Here is a 12,097-nt window from a genome sequence, read left to right on the forward strand (position 1 = left end):
ACAATCCTCTCCTCTTCTTCCCTGAGATCTCTGAGTAAACGCTACTCTTTCTCCGTGAGAATCTGGTGCATTTTAGTGAACTCGGATGTGGTGTGGATCTGCAGGCTGCTCGCCTGTTCCTACCAAATGAAATGTGAAACCTCATTAATGTCCCACGGTAAAGGGAACAAAACTAACTGAGACCCCAGAAAATCAGCACAGGGAGAGCTCACCCTCACTTCGGAAATCTTCCGTTTCTGGGTCAGCTCCATTTCCAAAACCATAATTTTTTTCTCTGCGAGAGAATCTAAGGAAGATTTTATCTTATCCTAAAATTGACAAAATATTATATAACTGAAGTGTTCAACTGTGAAAATGTGATAAATCTTTTAACGTGTAAAGTATTTCCCTTTACCTTGTAGATTTTAATAGCTTTTCCAGTCGGGATGAAGCGACGCTCTCTGTGTTCTGGAGCTTCGACACAATTTGAGCAGATCAATTTCCTGTCAGTTTCACAAAACAGTTTCAGATCTTCCTGATGTACCTCACAGTGAGGTTTACTTTCCTTCTCTTTCGGATCCAGCTTAAAATTTTGAGCCTCCTCGGCCAGATTCGCTAAGGCCCGATTTACCCTGAGGGTTCTTTCTGGAAACTCTTCTCGAATTTCCGGGCAGGAACTTATCTCCTTGTCTTCTGGGTGATACAGGAACAGCAGAAGTTGTGTCCACAATCCAGTGCAACCAGATCGGTGAAGAACTCCAGACAAATGGAGCAAATTGTCTCCTCCGTCAGCCTCTGGAGCTGCTGTTTGGAAGCCATGCTAAATCTCAGCACTTCCTGGTTCAAGCTCTGGGCAGCATCCCAGGAGGGACGAGACCAGATCACCATTGGGATGGCATATTATTCTGGAGAGGAAGAGTAGTTATCCCAGGCAAATGCTGCAGCCAGTTTTTGGCTCAATTCCACCAGAGTCATCCAGCGATTTCCATAATGAAAATGTTGGCGAGAAGTTATGTCTCATGGCCAAAACTGGATGCAGACATAGCCACATTTGTGGGGCAGTGCCCTGAGTGCCAACAAGGACATAAATTACCATAATCGGTTCCATCACGTTTGCGGAAATGGTCGGTTAAGCCCTGGACTTGGTCACATGTCAATTATGCAGTCTTTTCATCGGCTCAATGTTCTTAATTCATTGTGGATATGCCAACCCAAAGTGGTTTGATGATAGCAAATCCATGAGCATCTTTTGCAATGCACAGCCTCCCAGAAATGTTGGTCACAGACACAGGCCATCATTGATCAGCAGGGAATTTGCATATTTCCTAATGTCAAATAGCATTCAGCACATATAGTCCAATGACCTGGCAGGAAGAGGAGTCCAGGAGAAAGTGAGGTCTGCAGATGCTGGAGATCAAAGTTGAAACTTTATTGCTGGAACAGCACAGCAGGTCAGGCAGCATCCAGGGAACAGGAGATTCGACGTTTCGGGCACAGGCCCTTCTTCAGGAACCTTCAGGATTCCTGAAGAAGGGCCTGTGCCCGAAACGTCGAATCTCCTGTTCCCTGGATGCTGCCTGACCTGCTGTGCTGTTCCAGCAATAAAGTTTCAAGAAAGAGGAGTCCAGACTTTGAAAGCAGATTACAGCTTGGCTCAATACCAGAAACTGTCCTGGTTTCTGTTTGATTACAGGACCACCCCTCACGCATCTACAGGTGTACCTCTAGAGCACAGTTGATAATGAGAAGACACTGCCCAATTTAAGCCAGATATTCCCAGAACTTTGAGGGGGGGGGGGGGGGGGGAGGTGGCGGGGTGTAACAGCTTCACAAATGCCAATGCCAGTCACCAGACTCCACTAATCCAGAGAGACAGTTGCTCGAGGCAATGAAGCTTGGTGTGGAAACCATGGAAATGACCTTGCATGGTCAACATGAAGTCAGTTCTCATGATGCAAACGGTTTGGACAGTGAGTAAGGCCTGAACAAGCATGTGGACCACATGAACATTGCAAACTCACAAATAGGGCAGGAGCGAAACATATTCAGCCCCTCAGAACAGCTGTCTGTTGGAACTCCTGGATTCTTCCCTTCCATCTGGCATCAAAGAAACCTTGGAGTCTGAGATGGACACTGTGGATGCTGCAACCTCTACACCATTACCACTTGAAGAAGAGGAACAAATTCTTCTCAGATGCTCTGGGCACAAGAGGTGGGCTACAGTCCCATACATGCTGCCAGTATCCGAGGCAGAGTCAGAGGAACCTGACCTGGTGAAAAAATGCTCCAGGACAAGCTATAAGAAAGAAAGGATGTAGTGATTGAAACAAGGTGAGTCAGTTGGACTTCATAGAATGTGGGTTCCCCTAACTGGAGCTGTTAGCCTGGTCCAGTCAGGGAATCCTGGCTAACAGATAGAAACAGGAATGTCAGGGGATCTGTTCATTCTGGGAGCTATTCCTAATGTGATTGGATCAGCGTCAAGAACTATGTGTGTATGTAAATAAAAGGTGACCTGGTGATGGTATACACATCCCCAACCCCCATTCACCCATTGCACTCTTTGTTATCTTCCTCCACCCTCCTTTCTGACCTATCACCTCCATCCTCACCCCCATTCACCTATTGTACCCTATGCTAATTTCTCCCCAGCCACACCCCCTCCCCCTCTCATTTATCTCTCCACTCTGCAGGCACCCTGCCTCAATTCCTGATGAAGGGCTTTTGCCCGAAACATCGATTTTCCTGCTCCTCGGATGCTGCCTGACTTGCTGTGCTTTTCCAGCACCACTCTAATCGAGACTCTGGTGATGGTATTGTGAGAAACGAAGCTCACTCACTTCAATAATTTCAGTCCGAGACAAGATCTGAATCAGTAATGTCATTTATTTCGCTCTTGTAAGAGGGGTGTGGTGTTCACTGTCCACAAGGCAGGGACATACACACACTGAATTCAACTAGTACACAACATTTATGTAATTTGGTTCCTATTCTTTCACCCCATTGCTCCTCCCCTGTTTACATCTCCCACCTCTCTAAGACCGACGCCCATTACTCTTGTGTATCTCTTGCCTTATCCGGCCCTGTCTGTGATAAAATGCTTATTTCTGGCCTCACAAGGCCGTTTGACCACATCCTGTTGTGGTCCATTGTTAGGTATATCCTCCTTCACTACCATCTATTTCCCTCACTTGTTATGACCTTATGACCTTATGACTTCTTGATTGTGGTTTGTTCTTGCTTTTGCAGAAGTGGGAAATAGATGCTTATAACTATTGTTTGTACAGGCATATCTAGCTTAACCCCCTCTCCTCACAGCACCTTAGCTATTTGTCTGTAACATCTACCATCTATTTGCAGGCATATTTCATTCTTGCATGCGTATTTTAGCTAATACAAAAACAATTATGTATTTCCTTCACATAGTTTTCATTCTTGTTGACTCAGCTCTTGGCTGAAACAATTATACACTGGTGTGAGTTCATTTACCTTGCATAAGTAATTATGATTGCAGAAGTAACACTACTTTACCTATATCCCACAGTATACTGACCACCATGGAATAATTTAATTTTCAGCTTCCTTGCCATTGTGGTTCGGGGACAACGAAATGAGGAAAGAGTACAGACAGAGGACACATGTCTCCTCTCTAATCCATGTATTCACTGCTTTAAACCCATAAATTATGGATTATATTCTCTACACTATCCAATCCCTTTTACAGCCAGTTCCACATTCTCATGATCCTCTGTTAAAAAAAAAGCCTCTCAATGTTGGATGGAAGATTCCATTATGATCATCTTTCTTTATTTCTGAGCCAGTGTCAGTGGGAAGGTAAAGGTTACCTCCCTGTCTGGGAGGTAACAGCATCAACAGAAAATGCACTGCATCATCTCTGCAACCTTCTTCTGGAAAGCAACATTCCAGAAACGGGTGGGAAACTGTCTCAACTCCATTGATAGGTGTCAGTTTTGGTTCAGTGGGAGCACTCTGAACTCTGAGTCAGATCAGAGTATCGAGGCCTGGAGAACAATCCAGTTGGACCCTGCCATGTGAGATGTGGTGTTTTTCGGATGTACCAATAAACTGTCACCAAGTATGTTCTCCAAATTTTTGTGTTGATTATATTGTGACATTATTCTAGCCTGAGAATGGGAGTATATTCTGTCATAATGACTTACATTTCTCCTTAAATCAATATCCCCAAGCCATCTGTTCTGATCATTGGCTTCAGTGCTGTGCTCAAGATACCTGATGAACTTCCTACATCCCAACTGTAACTCCATTTCAGAAATGCCCAATGCGCTTTAAAGTGCTGTGGAACATCTCATCGTTGTGAATGGCGCTACATATATGTAAGAATCTTCCAGATCTATTCTCCAAAAAGATTTCAATGTCTCGCATTTAAAATAGATGTATTTTATATGGATTTCAGTAATGCCTTCAACAAGGTCCTAGATAGGAACTGATAATGAAGGTAAATGTACAGGATATCTAGGGTAACTTGGCAAGATGGAACCAAAATTGACTTAGTGGCAGGCGTCAATGGATAGCAGTGGAAGGCTGTTTGTGTCACAGCAGACTGGTGTCCAATGGCATACCAGAAGTATCAATGCTGGGTCCCTTATTGTGTGTGATGTACATGATAATATGAAGTGGGGGAGGGGTGACGACAAGTTCACAGCTTGGCCATGTGATTGAGTGTGAAGAGGAAGGTGTTGTGTTACAGGAGAATGTAGATGGATTGGTTAGATGAACAGATCAGTTGCAGATGGAATTTAAACCTGAAAGTGTGATGTGATGTACTTTGGAAAAAGTAACATAACAGAGCTGTACTCAATGAATGATAGGATCTTCGGAAGCTCAGAGGAACAGAGGGATCTGAGGGTGCTTGAATGTGATGTTAATAGAGTTCATTAATCTGGCTCAGTGGTTAGCTCAGCTGCCTTACAGCGCCAGAGACCTAGATTCACTTCACACCTCGGGCAACTGTCTGTGTGGAGTTTGCACATTCTCCCAGTGTCTGCGAGGGTATCCTCCGGGTGCTCTGTTTTCCTTCCACAGTCCAAAGATATACAGGTTAGGTGAATTGGCCATGCTAAATTGCCCGTAGTGTTAGGTACATTAGTCAGGGGTGAATGTAGTGAAATAGGTCTGGGTGGGTTGTGCTTCGGAGGGTCAGTGTGGACTTGTTGGGTGAAAGGACCTGGTTCCACACTGTATAGGGAATCTAATCTAATCATGCAACGCCGTCAACATCCAAATAATTTATAAAGTTGTATAATTATTCTAAATAGACAAAACTCGTAGAAGGGCTTATACCCGAAATGTTGAATCTCCTGCTCCTTGGATGCTGCCTGACCTGCTGCACTTTTCCAGCAACACATTTTAAAACTCGTAGAGTGTATTTTAATTGTAATTTTAATGATACATAATTACATTATGATTTTAGGATAGTTTTGCTGATGTGGATAGTAATACACAGACCAATAAATCAGAAATAAACCACACTTTTGACTGTAGTAACAGTCTGATGTAAAATAATCGACCTGATTTTATTTGTTTAAACTTTGCCTATTAATGGCATATGAAAACGATCAGTTCACACATGACATTCACTACAGAATAGGCGAAAGTGGGTACTGCAGATGCTGGATACGCTCCCCCCACCCCCCCCAACCGCCCACAGAAGCTCCATCTACACTTTTTTCTTTGACTACATTACATCCTAGTCAAGATTAGAGTAGTGCTGGAAAAGCACAGCAGGTCAGGTAGCATCCAAGGAACAGAAAAATCGACGTTTCTGGCAAAAGCCCCACACTACGGAATGTCAAGTCAGTCTTTGCAGCTGTGTTATCAAATACAGATTTTGAAATAATGTCAAGATCAGTTGTAAATTAAAATCTGATCTGAATTTGGAATGCACGGCATGCAAATATAAATTTTTGGGTATATCGAATAAAAGGAAAATGCGTTTATGATGTTAGCGTGTTTTGAGAAGATTGTTATACGTTTCTGATATTTGGATTTAATTCGGTTTTGATGAACACAGCCCCTGGTTGTCTGATTGTATTTTTATTGGAGAATTCCATTCTCAGAATGTTAACCTGGTTTCTCTCTCCACCTCTGACTGAAACTGACCCTCCCCCATCAGGTTACAGCTGGCAGGAGGCAGGGGGACGGGGTGAAACTATGGGATGGATCTGTCAGTGCCCTTTAATCCCGCAGATTGTCAGCGGAGCCGGGGTTTTTCCCGCCGTAATTCCCTCCCGGATGGAAAAAGGGAAAGACCCTCAGCGAAAGTGTGGATGAAAGTGTGGAGATGGGACATGGTATCCGCATTGTAAAATGACACCTGTCCACCCTCATAGTCCAGGAAAACCCCGATCTTCCGGGGATTCATACTCGGGGCAGGGGCCAGAGAGGGGGAAGTGGCAGCTAAATAACCTATTCGGCAAACTGCTGCACAATCCAGAATCCGCTCTCCGGGTTTGTGGTGATACCCCCCTTTCCCCTTCACAGACTCTCGGGCCGCTCCCAGGTTCCACCAGGTCTACCTCCCTTCCGCCTCTCCCTCTCCATTATGTCTCCCTGATGTGAATCCCTCTGATCCCAGGACACAGGGACAGGAATCAAATCTCTCCGGGGAGTCAGGGAGCGGCTGCTCTGTGTCTCCGAGGCTCACACTGATCCGGTCCTCAGACAGGATGAGCCGGGGATGCGCTGTGTTCGGATCCGGAGTCAGAGAGGCTGGAGCTGGGGGAGAGATCAAATAACATCGTCAGAGAGAGGGGAAGGGTGCGAAGTGGAAAGTTAAAGTAACGGCAAGTTATTTAGAGAGAGAGAGAGAGAGACACACACACACAGGGTGGGGACGATGGTGAGGAGGGAATTTTGGGAGAGGAGAAAGGATCGTGAGAGAGAAGGGGAGGATATTACAGGAGCGGAGGGTAACGTGTGAAGAGACTGAAGGGAAAGGCGCAGCATAGGAGAATGTAGTCAATGGGTCGGGTTTGGAAATAGAGAGGAGCGTTGGGGAAGGCGAGTGTAGAAGGCCATTCGTTGTGAGCATGGGAAGGTGAGGGACGTGATGTGGAATGGGGTGGGGGGAGCAGATTGTGAGGGAGAAAGAATTGGATCATTTAGATTCAGGTTTTACTGAGATGTGTACTCAATTGCAGGATACAAGAGTGTAATGAAAGGTGGACAATGTGGCCATGCACAATGCCATCTTAGATACAAAGTACTAAGGTGCAGAATCTTAATTATAGAAATGCAGAACGAAAGCAGTAAGTTTTAACAAGTTCAGCACTGCAGTCTTCTGAGCATAAATGCATAAAAATAAAGAAATAAAGTTAAAATGTCAAACATTACAGTCCTTTCTTGAGCCACGGACCTGCAGGTGCTTCAAGCCTGGGCTTCCACAAGAGGGCTCACTGCCCCCCTCAGTAGGCTAAGACCCACCTGGCACACCAGGCCTTGCCACTGCCTCATTGCTAACTACCAACCCTCATGGCCAAACAGTTTAAGTATCCCTCCCACTCCACCAAGGACATGCAAGTCCTGGGCTTCCTCCACCGCCAGATTCTAGCCACCTGATGCCTGGAGGAAGAACACTTCAGCTTCTGCCTTGAGACCGTCCAACCACACGGATCAATGTTGAGTTCACGAGTTTCCTCATCTCCCTCCCCACTCTCCCTTATCTCTCATCCAACCCTCCAAACTGGCACTGCCCTCTTGAACTGTCCAACCTGTCCATCGTCTTTCCCACCTATCCACTCCACCCTCCGCTCTGACCTATCACCATCACCCCCACCTTCAACTACCTATCGCATACCCCCCCCAAGCCCCACACCCCTCCCATTTATCTTTCAGCCTCCCCCTTTGGGCCTCCCCCACATTTTTGATGAAGAGCTTATGCTCGAAATGTCGACTCACCTGCTCCTCAGATGCTGCCTGATTGGTTGTGCTTTTCCAGCACCACATGTTTTGACAGCCGCTGCTGTAATGCATTGCTGCTGCTGTCTCATCACTGACCACCACTGTCGCCGTCCTTTGCTGCCAATCACTGCTCATTGCTCCCACTGCCATTGCTGGGACCCAACTGCTGCCACGTTTCATGGCCACCATTGCCTCCATGGCCCCAGTTTGGTGAATGATCAAGTTCCATGTTGGACCTCCTATCCCTTGTGCTGGGTTCATGCAAGGCCTGCTGCTGATGCCATCTGAGCTCAAGAGGTAAATAAGGAAAGCATAAGATGGAAAAAAAATAGAAAAAAAAATAGAAAAAGAAGAACAGAAAAGCAGTCAGAGTGGATGAGCTCCAGCTCAGGAGCCCTACTCCGCTGGCATCTTGCATGTGGCAAGAAGAAAGGGTGGCAAGTGCAAAGCAAAGGGTGATGCAAATTGGGTGGTGGAGAAGAAGGCACAAGAACAGAGGTGAATGTGCAGTTAAGAGACAGGGGCAAGTGGAGACTGAGTTTCTGGGAATAGCAACCAGGATGGGAAGATGAGCTGAAGAGAGGGTGAGGGGTTAATTTAGTGGTTGAGTGAGTGCTGTTTGAGACAGGGATTACAAAGTTTTGAGACAAGGCAGATGGATGGGATATGAGGAAGCAGGAGAGACAGAGTATGAGGTGAGGAGAAAGTGAGGTCTGCAGATGCTGGAGATCAGAGCTGAAAATGTGTTGCTGGAAAAGCGCAGCAGGTCAGTCAGCATCCAGGGAACAGGAGAATCGATGTTTTGGGCATAAGCCCTGAAGAAGGGCTTATGCCCGAAACATCGATTCTCCTGTTCCCTGGATGCTGCCTGACCTGCTGCGCTTTTCCAGCAACACATTTTCAGAGTATGAGGTGAGATGGGTAGCGAGATGGAGAATTGGTAGAAATTTGGGGGCAGTGTGTTGGTTGAAATAGGAAAGTGAAGGATCAGAGAGAGGAGCGTGCAGGGAGAGTGCAGTGGGGAAAGGACATGAGGAGTGAAGAGTCAGGCAGGGAGGAGAGATTTTAAAATGTAGGTGACCAGAATGTTTGGGGAAACAAAATAATGGGGCGGAAGGATTGTGCAATGGTTTGGAGAGAATCAAATGTGAGGCGAGATTAATGGGGGCTGGCCAGTGTGAGGGATTAAGTAAATGGTGAGCAGGAGGAGGAATGAGTCTGCATAGAGAATGCTGTGAGAGAGGGGAAGAGGGAGTTCAATGGTGGTAAGGGTTGAGTGAGTATTTATGTGAGGTAGAAGGTGACAGGCAAATGAGTTTGAGGGAGAGTGATATGTTGGGGAAGCTGGAATGGACAATGAGCAGATTGAAGAAGGAGCTGATTGTGTGAAGAGAGTGATTGTGAGAGGGAAATATATGGGGAGTAGATAAGAGAATGGGTGACTAGAAGTGTGAAGGGAAGAGGGGAAATCCATTTTTTTGCCTAAGCCAGCATTTGTTGCCATTCCCTAACTACTCAGAGAACAGTTAAGTGTCAACCACATTCCTGTGGGTCTGGAGTCACATGTAGGCCAGACTTGATAAGGATGGCAGTTTCCTTCCCTAAAGGACATCAGTGAAACAGATAGGTTTTCCTGACAATCAAAAATGAATTAATGGTCATCATTAGACTCTTCATTCCAGATATTTTGAAAAAATATTGAATTCAAATTCCACCACCTTCCGTGGTGGGAGTCCAACCTTCACTTGTGTCTCTGAATTAATGCCACCAGGTCTGGGGTATGGGGGGAGTACTGCCTGGCATAAAGCATTTAAAAGTGAAAAGAGGCTGAAAAGGCTCTGGTTGTTTTTGTTGAAGCAGAGAAGGTGAGAGGGACCTGGTGGAGGCGTATAAATTATGAGGTACATGGACAGGGCAGACAGCAAGCAGCTGCTCCCATTAGCTGAAGGGTCAATAACAAGAGTGCACACTTTTACAGTTAAGAAAGGAGGTTTAGGGGAGACTTGAGAAAAATCAATTAACCTAGAAAGTGACAGGGATCTGGAATGAATTGTTTGGGGGCGATGGTTAGAATAGATGATAGGAGCAGGTAATAGGAGTCTGTTCTGCCATCCAGTTTGATCATGGGTGATTATCAAGAGCAGTTATGGTATCCCTACAGAAGACAGAGCAAGTGCACCAAAGGTTCACTTAGCTGTTACCTGGAGTGACAGGACTGCCATCTGAGGAGAGGTTGGTTTTCACTGGGTTTAGAAGAATGAGAAGATATCTAATTGTAACGCATAAAATTCTAAGAGACCCCGTCAGACTAGATGCAAGGAGGATATTCACCCTCGTTGAGGAGTCGAGAACCAGGGTGCCTACCTAAACATACGGGTTAGGACTGAAATGAGGGAACATTACTTTATCTGTGGAATTCACAAACGCAAGAGGCTGTAGAAGCTTGAACACTGAATATGTTTGGGGAAGACAGTTATCATCTTTTTGCTATTGAAAGCATCAAAGGAAAAAGAGGAGGAATGTACCATTCAGCTAGAAATTTGTCATGATTATAGTAGAGCAGATTTGAAGGCCAAGTGGCCCACACTTGCTCCTAGTATCTATATTTCTCTAAAGGATGAGAAGCTGTTCCCAAAAGTCACATTGAACCTGACTAGAACAGTGCCACATGCCAAGCACAGACTGTTGACTGTCTTCAGGGGCACCTCTGCTCGACGCTGACATTTCTGTCCTTGGGTCGAGCACAGTGTCAGAGCAAGGCAATAAATTCAAATGACTGGCCACTGGAATGATGTTTAATGACAGAGCAGAGGTGTTTCTGAAGATAGTCACCAACCTGTGCACGGTATATACCCTGAAACTCTCATTATTGCTTCAGGGACAGAACTTTATCTTTCAAATAGAAACTGTGCAGTCACTGGATTCAACTATTTCATTGCATAAACAAGCTCCTGTAATCAATTTGCATCATTTTTGTTTGCTTGGTTTGGTTTTGTTCTTTGAGTTGATGGCAGAGACATCATTGGGTTTGCTATTTCTTTGCTGCCTCCATTCCCTTTGGCCTGTGCAAGAGTTTATTAATAAGCAGATATATATCCTACAGATTATTATATTGAGAAAAGGGCCAGTAAACGTGAAACAGTCCTCGATATCATGTTGTGGAGGTGCAAGTGCTGGACTGGGGTGGACAGGGCCAAAACCACACAATACTGTGTTGTAGTCCAACAGGTTTATTTGAAACCGCAAGGTTTTTGACTTAGTTTTGGATGTGATAAACCATAAAAACCTATGTTGCTAATTGTGAATTCACTGGTCTCACAGAAGATGAGATGATTGAGCGTGACCATCCCACATATTGACCAATGAATTGTCCTCCCAAATGTGACAGTACTAGTGTGCAGTGAGTTGAGATAATTGCCTGACCTCAAACCTCAGTGACATCATCAGATTTGTTTTTGGTTGGAATGAACCCATGGCTGATACAATAATTAGCTGGTACTTTTAAATCTATATTTTCCTAGTTTCAACCCAGATTCAACAAATTGGGAGCTGGAGTCAACTTATTTTTTATTATTCAGTATCGATCATGGGCATTGCTGCGTGGAAGTTTGACTCTCAACTCCAGACCACACAAATTTCAGTTCAAAAGTAGATGCTTTATTTCTGGATAGCTGGTAAGGGATTCTGGGTGAAAACAAAGGAGTCTCATAGCCTTCTTGTGATGAATCTCTGATTAGCAAGGTTAGATCTCATAGAATACAGGGAGAACTAGCCATTTGGATACAGAACTGGCTCAAAGGTAGAAGACAGAGGGTGGTGGTGGAGGGTTGTTTTTCAGACTGCAGGCCTGTGATCAGTGGAATGCCACAAGGATCGGTGCTGGGCCATCTACTTTTTGACATTTACATAAATGATTTGGATGCGAGCATAAGAGGTACAGTTAGTAAGTTTGCAGATGACACCAAAATTGGAGGTATAGTGGACTGCGAAGAGGGTTACCTCAGATTACAACAGGATCTGGACCACATGGGCCAATGGGCTGAGAAGTGGCGGACGGAGTTTAATTCAGGTAAATGCAAGGTGCTACATTTTGGGAAAGCAAATCTTAGCAGGACTTATACACTTAATGGTAAGGTCCTAGGGAGTGTTGCTGAACAAAGAGACCTTGGAGTGCAGG

At 45.2% G+C, this 12,097-nt stretch overlaps 1 protein-coding gene across 1 annotated transcript in view; it reads right to left on the reverse strand.

Annotated features, from left to right (window-relative positions):
• Positions 1-41: 41 nt before the first annotated feature.
• The window catches only part of LOC122541540 (nuclear factor 7, brain-like), a 15,646-nt gene continuing 3,590 nt past the window's right edge, over positions 42-12,097 (reverse strand). Inside the window, exons 2-4 of the mRNA XM_043678368.1 lie at positions 395-672; positions 213-308; positions 42-119 (exon numbers count right to left, since the gene is read on the reverse strand). Of these exons, the coding sequence (XP_043534303.1) occupies positions 42-119; positions 213-308; positions 395-672 (452 nt within the window). The remainder of the gene's footprint in view (positions 120-212; positions 309-394; positions 673-12,097) is intronic.

This window comes from Chiloscyllium plagiosum, chromosome 37 (genome assembly GCF_004010195.1).
Source record: "Chiloscyllium plagiosum isolate BGI_BamShark_2017 chromosome 37, ASM401019v2, whole genome shotgun sequence".
NCBI lineage: Eukaryota > Metazoa > Chordata > Chondrichthyes > Orectolobiformes > Hemiscylliidae > Chiloscyllium > Chiloscyllium plagiosum.